Below are 15,705 nucleotides of genomic sequence, written 5' to 3' on the forward strand. Positions count from 1 at the left end.
AAATGATGGAAGACAAGGCAAATCCATCTAATGTGGAACAGAATTGACTGCCTTTTTATAGGAGAAAGTAGGGAACACTTGTGAATTTTATTAGAATCTGTATATCATGTATAATGTCTGCATTTGGATAGCAGAACAAAGGCAGAGAGAAAAAGATCTTACATATATTCTGTGCAGAAGAAAGCAAGAGGACCCTTTGAATGGGGGGGAGTCTTCCTGAGAATCAGTGTCTCCAGGGGAAGAAATATTGTCCCACAAACTCTGATGTTTAATTCAATATTTAGGGATACAGCTGATATTTATTATTATTTTAATGCCAGGGAATAAGGAATTTCAAGTGATTTTTAGAACAATAGTGAAATCTGACATTAAAATATATCAATGGAAGAAGCGTATGACTTCTGGGGGAGCTTCAGTGTGATTTCATTTAACAAGTCAAACTTGTTAGTTATTTTAAGGAGTGCACTATGCTTCACAAGCCACGAAGGTATAATATTTGAACTATAGATTATAAAGAATATAGAACATATAATATAGAATATAGATAATTTTATATAGAATTCTATATTATATAAAATATATAGTTATTTGGATAATGTGTGTAGAATACTTCCTGTTTTCATGGTTGTTGCTAAAATTTTTAAATTGTGATCTGTTGAAAATAGCAGGTGAATGTGAGGTTTGATATGCATAATGAAAGCATAAAATGGAAATATGACAAATAAAGAAAGAAGCAAAGAAAGTAATAAAGAAAGACAGTTAATAGTTAATACATAAGAACAATTTAATATGTATTTTCAATCAGGAACCAGAGAAGATCAGATGTTAATACAGGAACATATTTATTACCAAAGCAGGATGCGTTTAGCTGGCACAAATATTTGGTCTCTTCCCCAATATTTTGGGAGCCTATTTTAACAGTCCAAATGGGAACTAATATATTTGACATAGTTCATATATATAAAGGAAGCCATAAAACAATTAAATCACTTCCTATATCTGACAAATAATTATTTAAGAAAAATTATTTCAAATTCTGGTAAATCTCAGAATCCTTGGAGATTTGTGCATATGCATGCTAGTATTGGATGAAATGGTACCTGGCCCTCAGAAGTTCTCTTTGAATTCATTCACAGCTTCTCCTTGCACAGATGGGGCCTTTGCATGTATACCTAAATACACACTTCAGCCTGTACATCTGAGTTCTGTCCACCTGTCTATATAAACAGCTATCACATGGCCACTCACTAATGCTAAGCGTGCACATAGAAGTGGTGTGGTCTATCATTGGGAAGGGGAATTTAGAAAACAAACAAAAAGTCATGAAGTTCCTGGGTATATGAATAAACCATTTACTTTGGAATCTCCGAGAACCTAGGTAACCAAGACATGGTAATAAGCGTAGGCTTAAGTTCTAGGTGGACATTTTTTCTTGACTCAAATAGCTCCTCATAGTAAGGCAGGAAGTCAAGCTAGAGTAAGGCGAGAGCTGGGATCTCTAGTGCAGAGATAAAAAGAGATCCCTTTTCATGGATCTGAGGCTATTATTGCAAATGCTGAATTGGAATTAATGCCATGACAGCAAGCAACATACCTAGCCCCTTTAGCAAACTGTGATGAATGGTCATCCTGAGTTCATGGAATACTTGCTAGAGTGTCAATTGCAGTCTAAGAAGTGACCTGGGTGTGTAGAACTGGATCAAGTAGGGTTTTGTTTGCTTGTTTTTGTTGTTGTTATTGTTGTTAAATAAAGAGAAGATGTTTTAAATACTCTGAGGTGATGATCCTCTCAATATTAACTGGGTTCAGTCAAAGTTGCTCTTTATCTCACCACACTTAAAAAAAATAAGAATAAAAGGAAGAAAATCCCTGGTGTTTGAATTGCAATGAGTTGCTTGTTCACAGGGCGTATCTTGCCTTTGTGGAGCATGGGTGGGCAGCCAGAAGTACCCACTTCTGAAACTCTCTGGAGTTGGAAGACTGCAAGTCTCCACTGTGAGTGTTGCAGTGCTTTGGCCACACAGTACATATGGGGACAAGTTGACATAGAAGTGACTTTCTCTTTTGCTATTCTGTTTTCATCCTTTGTTCCTTGCATGCTCTAAGCTGAGGTGAATGTTTGAAGCTAGTTAGCAGAATGTTTACAACACTTTTGGAAAATTAACATGGGAATTTTGATCCAAGGGAGGAGTTGTCTTGGTGTCAACTGAGATTATTTTTTATATAGTTCCAATTGAAACAGAAAATTTTATTTTGTAATTGGGAGCAATGATACCAGATTTAACTCAACAATTTTTGTAACCACATCTGTTTCTGGGTTGTGAGATTATTTGCACAGTTTGAATTATAGCTTTGATTTGTAGTTTTCATAGATTCAAAATGAAATAGCGGTCTATCTTAATGACATACACCCGAAATCCCAGCTACAGGAGAGGCTGAGGCAGACATTTCACACAGTAAAGGCCAGACTGTGCAACTGAGTGAAATCCTGTCTCAAAATAAAATTTAAAAGGGCTAAGAGGCAATGCTCCTGGGTTCATGCCCATTACTACAAAACTAAAAAAAAAAAAAAAAAAAAAATGTTGTTTAAAGGATTTAGTTCAAAACATTTTTTTGAAAGTAAACTGAACTGTGTTATAAATATCATTTAAATTGTAAAATCTGTATGGAGGAATTTCATTTTATACTATAATGTTGTTCATGTTATGCTTTTTGAAAACTCTATGTTTTATAACCTAACATCTGTTTTAAGATAACACCTTTAACTCAATATTGTGAATTTATATCACATAGCAATTTTTGACAAAATGACATAGCTTTGGGGCTGATAGTCTGAAAACACAGTGGAAGCATGTGTTCTGACTGGTTGGTACACATTTAATACTATTAAATAGTTTTACTTTTCACCTCTGAATGACTTGAGACTTTTGTTTGTTTTTGTGTTAGTTTCTTTATTTACCTGGTTTTGTTCATTCGTTTGTTTTTGGATTTTTTGAAAGAAATAAAAGTACTTTGTTTTTATGTTATCCTGATGTTATTTTTATTATATATTATACGTATTAGCATAGCATTTTATTATTCTTATTATTCTTACAGGCATGTGTGTTTACCATTCTTGAAGACAGTACAGACTAAATTTTTCCTGAATATTGAAAATTCTAATTATCTTGATATCAGCATGGTATTTATCTTAAAATTAATGTTCAATCTTATTTTCATGAATTATTATGATAACTAAATTATCTTCTGCTGTTTTTTCAAGTTAATATCGAAGGCAGTATGTTTTCAGATTTTTTTCTTCAGTTTTTGATATTATGATGTTAAATGATTCCCTTTGTAACTATATGATATGGTATTTTAGAAGTTACCTTTAAAAGAAAAAAAAGGACATCAACCATAGTATATATGAATAACTCAAAATGGACCAATGACTTAACTAAAAATGTAAAGTCTATAAATCCCTTAGAAGAAATTGCAGGACCTTGAGTTTGGGAGAAGACTTTAGATACAATATCAACAAATAGATTGTACTTCATAGAAATTGTAAACTTTCGTGCTACAAAGGACATTGTCAAGAAAGTGACAAATAAACCATAAAAATGAGAGAAACATTTATCAGATTAGGGACCTGTACCAGCCATATATATTAAAAATTTACAATTTAGTAATAAAAAGGCAGCTTGATTAAAAAATGCACAAGTGTTTGAATAGACTTGTCTTCTTCATTATTTGACTAGACAAAGAAAATATACAAATGGCCAATAAATACATCAAAAGATGCTCCAAAAATTTAGCCATCGAAGAAGATATAAATTAAAACTACAGGATACCACTTCACATATATTAAACAGATAGGTAATAAAAAAGTTTTGGGAAGCATGTCAAATAATCAAAATTCTGCTGTGATCCACACTGCTGGTGGGGATATAAAATTGTCCAGCTGTATGAGAAAACAGTCTGGGAGTTACTCCTAGATATATGCTTAAGAGCAATAAAAATGTATGTCCAAAGAAAAATTTTAACATAAATGTTTATAACAGCATTATTGCTAATAATCCAAAATTGGAAACAACACAGATCAATAAACAAATGGATAAATAAAATATGGCATAGCCATAGAGTGAAATAATATTCAGACATAAAATAAAATAATAATTCAGACATAAAATAAGATATAGTTGCAAAAACATATGGATGCTGAAAGAAGTCTGTCAAAAGATAATATATGATATGGTTTCATTAGTATGAATTTCTAGAGTAGGGAAATCTATTGAGGCAGAAAATCGTTTAATGGTGCATAGGACTGATTTGGGAGCAGGGAAGTGGGAACAGATGAGGAGTAGATTAAAAATATATATTTTTCTCAAGTTCATAAAAATCTAATAAAATTTTGGTGGTGGCAACGTGTATCTGTGAATATACTAAAATTTACTAATACATTAATAAGTATGTAGAGAGTTATGTGGTTTGTGACCTGTATCTCAATGAAGCTGTTAAAAAATTCAGTATAGTTTTAGATTTATGAAACAAACTTAGAATGTCTATGTTATCATTAACACTCCCACATAGCCATGTAAATAATCGAGTCAACTCCTATCAAATTAGCAGTAGTTTGAATCAAGAATATTGTTTGAAACTATTATAAACACAAAAAAGGAGAAATTATAAGAAAACATTCAAAAATCTTTGAAATGTATATATATATATATATGTATATATATATATATATATATATTTAATCTCCCCGCCTTCAAGTGTGCGCGCGCACACACACACAAATTAAATTCAGAGCTATCAGATGACCCACAATTTATTATTTACTTATATATGAGTTATTAAAGTGTTTTTCTAATGCTTACTGGTGTGCCATCCTGATTTATACCTACCTTTGATTATTTTGAGCTATTTTTACTAATATGTTAATTGCATAAAACTGATAAAAATGTATATTACTCTTGATCACAGAAATAGAAATTATTCAGTAAAAAGTAACTAATAGAGCAGTTTTGCATTTATTTATAAGTTCATTGCAGCATTTTAAAAATTCTCAAATATATATGATAATTTGAATTGTCCTTCAAAAGATTGTAACGTGTTACTGGTTTCATCATTTATTAATGAGTTAAACAAAAGTCCTCATACATTTTTTTCCATTTGTGAAAATTATGACTATGCCTTCTTAATTTAAAAAATCTTTTAATAATTCTCTTTCTTCTTTTCTAGTGTTAAATACAAAACCACATAGTGGAATATAGTGGAGAAAGGAGACAATTTCCAACACATTTTCCTATTTTGGGCATCTTTCCCCTTCCTATGGGCATAAGAAAGAATTTGTATAAATTATAGTTCATTTGTATTTTCTTAACTTGAGAATAAATTCATAACTTTTTCTGAATTGGTTTATTAAATTCACTTACTAGTTTATTGAAGATCTTAAGGAGTGTAATAAAGCTATTCCATTGATCACTTTAAAATTTATTTTTAGAAATTGAATTATTTAGCACTCTATTATATATGAGTGAAAGTCAACTTTAACTTGTAATTTTAATATTTTCATAAAGTTAAGACAGAGACATTTTAAGTAGGTATAACATGAGTTGTTTTAATTGATCATAATACCTTGAATATTTTTACAGATAATGTTTCTATTAGCAGATTAAAACCAAGAGAAATTAAATTCACATTAAAATTTATGATCAATACATATAGCACTACAACCAGAAATTCCATGTACATTAGGTTACATTTGAACAAACAATAAATTTCAGATTGGATGTTTTGTAATGAATTCACTAGAAAACAACTTTTGAAAAAAATGACAAAATAGAATTTTTAGAAAATTAAATTATGACTTTCACAATTGCAGGAAAATGTCAGATCTATGTTTTAAAAGCTAGAAATTCCCCAAATTAGTTTTTATATACCAAAGAAGTTTTCTTCTTAAAAATATCAGAATTATTTTTCTTTACAAGTAAGATACAAAGATCTTAATTAACAGTTCACCTTTAGAGAAATCTATTATTTAAAAATATTAATTTTAAAATATTTGAGTATAAAACTAATACTGATTAATCACAGATTGACTGGTACATCTGAGCACTGTATATCAGATGAACCTTGGCAATAAAAGAAATCTCAATCTCATCCACACTAAATAAGATCAAAGCACAATAAAAATACTTCAAAATTACAATATCATTTTAACATGCTCTCTGACAATTCAACATTTCTACTGCCATGTAGGGTTGAAACTGACAGATTGTCTAGAAGAATGCTGAAATACATGGACATTGTCTGCAAAAGACATGAATCTGTGTCTTTGACAATAAATAGCTAAAATTGAATTTATTAAGTGGAAATTTTGTATAATTTAGGCAGTTGAAAGTTCAGAACAGCCTGCGTTCCTTTTTATAACAGCTTGCTATGAAATTTGTAAATTTGAAACTAACTTAATGATACCTTTACATGCATAGATAAATTATAAATGCATTTACCAGACCATTTAGTATGTAAATTCTTACTAATTTAGAGAATTTTCCTTGACAATTTCAAATGACTTCAGAACTCAACATTATCGATGGCTTAAGAAACAACTTATGATAATAAATCATTATTTCAATCCATCTAAAGTTGACACACTTAAAAAACACACCACATAAAAACTTGTCCTAAAATTGATGTTCACTAATTGAAGTCATTGTTGTTCTTTGGAGATTCCAGTGAAAATAACATTAGAAAAACTGAATCCCATTTAAATGTCAGTTTAATTCATTAGCAAATTTTCCTACCATCTTAATTTAATTATTGAAAAAATGTCTGACAATTGTTCCCTAATAAAACATTGTTATATATGTCTTACTCTAGTTTCTTTTCTTTAATAATCTGGGACATTTCCAAACCCATATTTAATCTTATAGTATAAGTCAGTAAAATAGTACTTTAATGTGGTAAAACCCATACGGAGAGTAAATTGGCATTTATTACAGTAGCTGTTGAAAATTACTAGATTATGAGTTCATCATCGAAATGGAAGGAAAATATGTCAAGCACACCCACTATTAGGGTATGAATTACAAAACTAATATGTCAATAAGATAATGGCCTTTCATTTTTAAAATAAATATTTTATATTTACCATAGATGTTTATATTTTATTTTTTGCTCTCAAACTTCTGATGCTGGCATCTGGTTGTCCTTAAAATATTTACCAAATATAGAATACCAGACTCTATTTTATTATGAAGTCAGCCCAGACACAGTATCAGATATTAACATGTATACATTGTTGCATTATGTATCTACTTTAAAAAAAAAAATACCTAGGTAGTGGGCATTTGAGACTATAAAATAAAATACTGGAGTATTTACAAGCTCATTTTTCACAACAATCTTTTTTTTTTACAAACTTCCAAGATAATAAGAAATCCTTCATTGATTTCCTTCATCTAAAATGATTGCTAATTTGTCTACACAGTAGAAATGGAAGGGGCAAAGATTTCTATTTACAGATTCAGGGAAACTGATTCCCTCCCACTCCTATAGCAAAGCAGGAAGTAGCTGCTAGGTGTTTTATAGCATTAACTAGGATGTCTCCCTAATGATACAGAAGTAGGATCACATATCATGCAGCCTGTTCACTAAGTCTCAAAAAAGGACATGCCATAGAATATAATCAAGATGTATCAGAAAATGAATAGCTCATAGAAACTCTGTTACTTTTCATAGGGAGAAGAGGGTAAGCCAACAGGGGTAATTAACTCTGTCTGGTCCATTTGAAAAGGTATTACAAAAAAGGGTTAGAATGCTTTCTGGGTAAGCAAAAATCAACTACACCTGTGACACTGGGATTAAGATTTTAAACAGCCAACATGTAAAAACTAACTTTCTCTTCAAAGTGTGGAAAACTTAGCTAGATCTCCTTAGGTGACGAGAGTAATGTTATACCCAATGTGTACGTGAACCTTTGGTCTTACTCATCTGTCAGTTCTTGCAGTGATGTGCTGCAGCTGACCCACATAAGCTCATGAGAGTCAACTGTGCCTATCATTTTTCCCAGTTCCACATTCAGTGATGTCAAGTTGGTAGTTTGAAATCTGCCATAGTCAAAGTATTTACTGGCAAACTATATAAATCAGGGCCTTCTTCCCCACATAGAGCTAGTTGTCAAAAATTTATCAACACAATTCTCCTTTAAGTTGAAGGCTGTCTTTATGGCTTTAGAGAAATTCATTTAATATTGAAGTCTTCTGCTGTAAAATCACAGGTCCAAATCCTTGAGTTAAGATTGGCATGAATCAGGCAATGATGCCTCTATTTTCATATAACTATATCACTTAATTTTTCTGGTTTCAAGACAACATTTTCAATATCATGGATGCTTTTTCCATTTAAGTGTTCACTAGGACATTCATGACTATCACTGATTGTGGACACTGTGTAGGATGCACTACGGAGAGCATCTGAGTGGGAAAAGCTGTTTCCAAATTGGATTTTGTATTGATTCCAGTTTCTTCTCAGAATTGCTTGAACCTATCCATCAAAAAGAAACAAGAGAAATCCATTAATTGAAGTGAAGATATTATATTTAAAACACAGCAAAATATTTTAAATATAATATAGAATATAATAATAAAATATGATGTAGAAAAGTTGTTCTTGAAAAAACATTGATGTTACTGAATAATATTGCTTCATTTTCTTATTTAGTTAAAAATTAAGTAAATTGTGTTGACATTAAGAAACATTGTTATTACATTTTAATACTTCTCTAATATTTTTATTTCATGCCTTGTCTTTGAATTATTAATAATTGTTACATATTTATTGCCATCAAATAAAACATAAGATATAATAAATATAAAAAATAGCAATCTTTTATTTAATGATTACCATATGCCAGAAATTGGGCTACACTCTGAAAATGAAAGAGCAGGGTATTCATTTCACATGGAGCTTACTTCCTAGAAGAATGAAAAGTATTGGACAGATAGTTGTAGATGGGATGAATACTTTGAAAAAAAGTTTAGGAATTTTACTTCTGCACTTCTGTGTATTTGGAACCTCCTTTCCATGAGTGAATTTTTAATTTAGTGACATTTATTTTCTGATTTGAGCTAGAGATTGAGTCTAGATGGGTCACATACAGTGATTTTGTGTTTTAGTTTACATTAAGACCCTAAAAGTGTGTGTGTGTATTTGGTACTGGGATTGAACCTAAGGGCACTCTAATACTGAACTACATCCACAGTTCTTTTTTATTTATTATTTTGAGACAGATTTTCAGTAAGTTGCTAAGGCTGGCCTTGATCTTGCTATTCTCCTGCTTTAGCCTCCTGAGTCTCTGGGATTGTAAGTGTTCACCACCAAGTGTGGCCAGTATTCCTCATATTAAGTCAGTGGGCCCAAATAAGAATATTGAAATACACCTTGAACTTGATAAACTGGACGTTCCAGGACTGATATGTGTGTAGATTGGCTTGGGGTATCCTGCTTCAAGGTTAGTAGCCCAATCCTTCTGTCCCTATCTACTTTTACCTTAAGTGTGCATTGTTTGGTCTTCTCCAAGCTCTCTACAGGTCTTTAACCCTGTGACTATTTCCTCAAAGGAACTCTGAGCATATTAAAATAATTTTCCAGTAATTCACATACTATTAACATACTTATTCAGTAACTGTTTCAATTCTCTATATATTCACTTTATATATAGTCCCTCAACTTTCTATTGACTATATTCTTATATGCAAATCATTATTAAATCTTCGTTGTGTTTCCTTCTCAAAATTACATTCTGTAGCAAATAGGGATTGCCAGTATATCTTCAGAGTCCTGTTAAAGTCTCTTATATCCTGTCACTTAAAATGAACACAAAGTTGTACTGTCCCTTTATGTTTTAGAATGTAGAAAATAAAAAGGAAGCATCAAATTCAGAGTGAACAATTTCTATAGTTAGAATTCAAAATGAGTTATTAAAATTTCCATTTAGCTTCTGTGATTTAGAAATTATAAGTCAAATGCTGTAACTTGGGTTTCAAAGTTATGTTATTACAAAGTTCATTAACAAAGACTTTCAAGCTCATTTCTTTCTATATGATAAACAAAACTGAGGAAATAATTCATTTTCAGGTAAATGTGCTTTGAAAACACAAGCACTTTTAGACAATAAATGTTTTTGTCTTGCAAAAAACAATGATACTTTGCTCTTGGTTTAGTCATTTTAAATCCTCCAAAGAAAAATTTGAATCAAGAAATTTTAAAAATAATATCTGTATATTTAATATCTTCAAGAACATAATCAAATGACAAATGAAATAGTTTTATGAATGAATTGTGGGCTTGTCTGAGCCCTGTGTAAGCAGAGGTGTGCCCCTTGGAGAACTCTCAGTGTCATCTCACCGATCTCAGACCACTTAGGCTTGCCTTAACAAGTCCTGCTCAAAAATAATTCTGAGATACTGCAGAATGTATTGGTTCAGACAGCCCTAGGTTCAAATAAAACTCCCTGGAGGTGGAAAGAGGTATCAGAGCACCCAAATATCCTCGAGTGGCTAGTTGCCTGGAGGAGGCAGGAATTATTTAATTCTTCAATTAATGCACAAGTGATAAGTCTCCATTCAGGCCAATTGGTCCTCACAGCCTCTTTCTTCTTATTTACCTCAAAAATCTTTTTCTCACAATAAATTTCTTTGATGTGCTTCCCTATAAATAAAGCATGTGGAACCCCACTTATTGTTAGGGAACAGACTCAGAGCCTATTCCATCCGCTGGGTCCCTGCTGTGAAACTATTTTTCTGTATCTTTTGTCTTTTAATTCTTATTAATTATTTCAGACTTTTAATTTCTCAGCCAGTTCACATCTCCATTCAGTTTACTGATCCCTTGGTGTGCAGGATGCAGCGATAGTTTTAGATTGTGCATTTTAGATAAATAAACAGAGATTTCAAACAAAAAAAAAATTTGACTCTCTAAATATTTCTGATGATGTTTTAGTCAACTTTTTCTCTACTCTAACCAAAAGGCCTGAGAAGATCAATGTATACGAGGAAAAGTTCATGGTTTAAGAGATCTCAGTCCATGGCTTTGGATGCAAGGTAAGGCAGCATATCATGGCAGAAGGGTGTGGTATATGAAATCAGCTTAGGACATGGTATCAGGAAGCAGAGAGAGAGCATACTGGGCTCACCAAGGACAAAATATATATCCCAGAGCCACAGCCAATGGTTTCCACCCAATAAATTCATCCAACTGGATTAATGCACTGATTAGATTAAGACTCTCATAACACATCAGTCAACTTCTGAAAGTTCTAGAATTGTTTAACATATGAGCTTTTGGGGAACACTTCATATTTAACCCATAAAAGATAGCAGATAAAAATTATTTTTATTATGATTCTTTTTATATGTTATAGATTCCTCCTCAATTTACTGTTATTATTGGACTGTTGTTGGAATACAGAAATATAGCTTCAGGTGGAAAGAAAAGAGAGTAGAGCACACTTTTGCAGAAAAGATTCTACATAAATTTGAGAAGCTGACCACAAGAAATATATTAGCTGCGAGCCCCCAAAAGGAAAGCTTAAATTCAATTCTAAAAGACAAGATAGCTTTTGAAATATTTGCATGATTTGCCTTGAAATATATTTGATAAAGGCCATCCTTCTATTTCTTCTTTGCAACTAAATTATCACAAAAACCATGGAAGGTCAGTGTCCTGAAGTATGGGTTTTTATTTACTGAAGTTAAAAATAAACCTAATTTGTTTATTTTTAATTTTGCAGTCTTCTGTTTGTTTATATTATTCTCTATTAGGATGTTACATTTTTATCTGCTTCCTCTAATACAAGATCACACTGGCTCAACAGAAAATTAAAGTGGCCACTTCATAAATGAAGTGTTATTAAAGATTTGAGTATGTTTTTGTTGTTTTATTTATTACCATCATACAAGTAATTTAGTCAAATATGTAGAATATAACATCACAACCTTATATGCTTGTTAATTAATACCTGATAAGGATCTAAGTCTCTGCTCCTTAATCTAAATCAGTTAAAAATTTTAATAGAGCTTCACACAGAAATCTACTTGTTCTCATTATAAAACGTGAGTTCAGTTGTTCTCAGAAAATATTTTTGTTCACTTTAAAAAAAAAATCTACCTTCCATTGTTGTTAAATATATCCTTCTGATGGCCAGTCTCTCATTCACGTTAATAGTGCACATTTTTGTCTCTGTGGACTAGGGATGAGAGGAAAGAGGACAGAGCACTTGTAAAGCCACTGTTGTTTAACTATTGAGAAATACCAATAGGAAGATGTTGGCTAAAAATAAATAAAAGGTAGAAGAAAAAAAAAGCCAACAATTTTAGGCTAAAGGCAAACCACTGGACCTAAAGTGGAAAGCAAGAAAGAAACTAAGCCTGAGTAGATTGGTTTTAAGAACATGACATAGTTGGAACCAGACAAAGTGGATTTGGCACTATTTCTTCATGTTATGAAAGTGGGAAAAACTTAGAGGCAAGGAGATAAAAAGGAGGGATTATAGTATTTCTTAAGATGAGAGATGAATCATACTCAAACAGGGATTGTATCTCCAGAGATAAAGAAAAAGGGACAGATATTAGAGATGTTGTGAAGAACCAAAGGATTTGGCAAGAACCTGGTTCAAAGGCTTATTATTATTATAATTTTCCAGTGCCAAAATGTTCTCAATTTTAGGATATGGCAGAAGATCAAGGGCCTGTGTCTCTTTTGCTTATACAGATAAAGTGTAACAGGAGTGTGGAGCATTAGTTTTTATATTCTCTGGGCACCCTTTCTAAATAAAAGAGCCAATCTGAGATTCTGATTCCAATGTGATGAATGTTGCCATTTGTACATGTATTTTTGAAAATAAGTTGTTTGACAAACCTTTTCAGGGATCTATAATATACTAAGGATTTAGTGATGGTGAAACATTGCACAAAAATCTTTACATGCCCTAGTTTACATTAATCCTTGTGAAATTAATGTAGAAAAACTTGTTTTTACTTCCCTTTAATAAAGATTAAACACCTACTCCCAAATTTAGAGCATTTCCCAAAATATAGCAGCCATTGGGTTTTTAATGCATCGCTGTGTTTATTCTATATTGTCTCCTATCACCAAATATTTTGCTAGTGATTATTTAAAAATTACACATTATAAAAATAAAATCTGCTTCTGTAGGAATAGAGGTAGACCTTTTGTGTTTCATGCACGTTCTTTGGCATGTGTCCAGATCATTCTCATCTCTATCTAAATGTTACATCCTATATTGACAGCATAGAGGACTGTCTAGCTCCATATGTACTCTAGTACATTTACAAAGGTACATAACAAAGACTTTATGAATCTTATTTTCAAAACAAATTATGTATCTGTTTATCCTGATAGTGTTCCATCCATATTTCTCATTGACTTTGAGAAAATAGCAACATCTTGTTTTCAGTGTGTCAGAATCATGGAAATAAGCACTTAATATGTGCTGACATTCCACATACCATTATTAGTAGTATAGATATACACACTAAACATGCATATTTTGAAATTACAATATATTTTAATTTTAATCTATAAGCAATGAATTGCATTATTTGCCAAGAGAAATACATGAAATATTATTTAAGCCAGGCAAAACAATATTTCATGGTTTTCTATGACATGTACCATGATTTCCAATGCTGATTTGTGTTTTAGGACTGATTCTCCTAAGGTTAATGCCATCTGGTTCCCCATCTGAAGCTTTATGATAAGCTTCCCAGTTACCAACTGTCCACTTCTCATTCAGTTACTGTCCGGATTTCTAAAGTGTACTCGAGTTTGCCAAAATCCTACAGGTTAAAATTTGTCAAGTAGATTAGAAACATATGAAAAACTAAAGTTGGAACCACTGAGTTACAACAATATCCATATGTATGTAATATAGTATCAGATTTTAAATTCTCAAACTCCCAAGTAAGAAAGCCATAGGTAAAAATCTGGAAGTATTCAGAATACATTGTCATGTTATGGATTATAGCAATTACAGAATTCTATTCTAAATTTCCCAACCACTGCACCTTTCCCTTGTACAACTGAGAGTTTAGTTTGTTTACATCTTTTTCTATCCACTTTAAAGCTTTTTCCAAAAGCTACACTGTGAAATAGGTCAGGATGTGAGGGCAGGGAATGGCAAAAATAAAAAAAGGATTCTCTCTCTTGTTATAGTCCATCTTCTATGAAGTATCACCTTACATCATACCTGAGGCAAAGTCCAGAATTAATAGGATCTGTTGGTAGGTCAGAAAACTAGATGAATAAAAGTCACTGATAAAGTATTTTAAAGTGTGGTTGACTTTTCTCCAATATGTCTTGAGGAGGAAGTTTTCACTTACAATAATAAATATTATAGCTCTTTTCTCTGATAGAAATGGAATTTGAAATAATTGTTCTTAGGGAATTTATAATTCTATCTTATTTTTAAGGAAAATACATATCAAATGACAACAGGAATAAAATAAACTGACATACCTCTCCATTGAAAAAGCAGAAAATTGTAGAGACCAAAAGACCCTGTAAGAGAAAAATAGAACTCTATTTGAATCCCAATGAAAAAGATACATGTATTTATAACTAACTCGACCCATTAGCAGTCAACAATGAAACCAAAGCTATATTCAAATTTAACAACAAATTTCTCAAACTGCTTACTGATGTTAAATGCCATACCTGGAAGTGCATAAGGATGTGAATGATGTAGTCAAATACCTCCTCAGCAATCCTTCCTTCAGGTCTCCAGGGAATAAGAACAAATTCAATGCCAAGCAATGGCACCAGGATAAGAGTAGCTCTCACAGCTTTCATGTAGAGATTGGACTCTGCCTGGTGTGTAACTTTTAACTTGGTGATGAGCACACGTACAATATTTAATAGGAAGAAAAGATTCACCTAAAAAACCAAAAATGGCACTATTTTAACATTTAATATAGAGAAGCATTATTGGTGCTCCAATTTTATAAATCTTACAATATTTACAATATTAGTTGGGCAGGGTGGCACATGTCTGTAATCCCAGCTCTCAGTGAGGCTAAGGAAGGGAGGATGGCAAGTTTAAGATCATCCTGGGCAACTTAGAAAAAATCTGTCTCAAAATGAATGAAAAAAATAAATAAAAAGGCTGGGGTTTTAGCTTAGTGTTAGAGCACCCAGTGGTTCAATCCCTAGTACTGAAAAACAAACAACAACAACAACAAAAATATTTACAACATAATAGATTGATATTAATTTGTGATTTTTCAAAATGTGATCTATAATTACATCGATTTTCATCAATTATATTTGAAAACATAACGATAGAATCATTTTGGAACACATTCCATTGTGAAATATTTGAGTGGTTTTTCCTAGCTTAATTTCTGATGCAGTGCTTTTGGATTTTTCTGTGATCCAAAAACTAAAGGTTTTTAACATTTTCAATTTAAATGAGAAATTATTTTAACAGATGTTCATCCTTCCTTCCTTCCTTCCTTCCTTCCTTCCTTCCTTCCTTCCTTCCTTCCTTCCTTCCTCCCTCCCTTCCTTCCTTTCTTTCTTTCTTCTTTCTTCTTTCTTTCTTTCTTTTTGTACTGGTGATCGAACTCAGGGACACTTAACCCCTGAGTCACATCCCTAGTCCTTTGTTTAAATTTTTTATTTTGAGATAGGGTCACAATA

General features: G+C 31.8%; 1 protein-coding gene and 1 long non-coding RNA gene across 3 annotated transcripts in view; one reads left to right on the plus strand and one right to left on the minus strand.

Annotated features, from left to right (window-relative positions):
- Positions 1–15,705, plus strand: part of LOC144365583 (uncharacterized) — a 411,011-nt gene that overhangs the window by 286,633 nt on the left and 108,673 nt on the right. The window lies entirely within an intron of this gene.
- Calcrl (calcitonin receptor like receptor) overlaps positions 5,576–15,705 on the minus strand; it is a 100,736-nt gene continuing 90,606 nt past the window's right edge. For both annotated transcript variants that reach the window (XM_021725777.3, XM_005324393.5), the window contains 3 exons: positions 14,722–14,940; positions 14,524–14,565; positions 5,576–8,529 (listed from right to left, as the gene is read on the minus strand). In XM_021725777.3, the coding sequence (XP_021581452.1) occupies positions 8,317–8,529; positions 14,524–14,565; positions 14,722–14,940 (474 nt within the window). In that variant the 3' untranslated portion in view covers positions 5,576–8,316. The remainder of the gene's footprint in view (positions 8,530–14,523; positions 14,566–14,721; positions 14,941–15,705) is intronic.

The sequence above is a fragment of the Ictidomys tridecemlineatus genome, chromosome 7 (genome assembly GCF_052094955.1).
Source record: "Ictidomys tridecemlineatus isolate mIctTri1 chromosome 7, mIctTri1.hap1, whole genome shotgun sequence".
NCBI classification, from domain to species: domain Eukaryota; kingdom Metazoa; phylum Chordata; class Mammalia; order Rodentia; family Sciuridae; genus Ictidomys; species Ictidomys tridecemlineatus.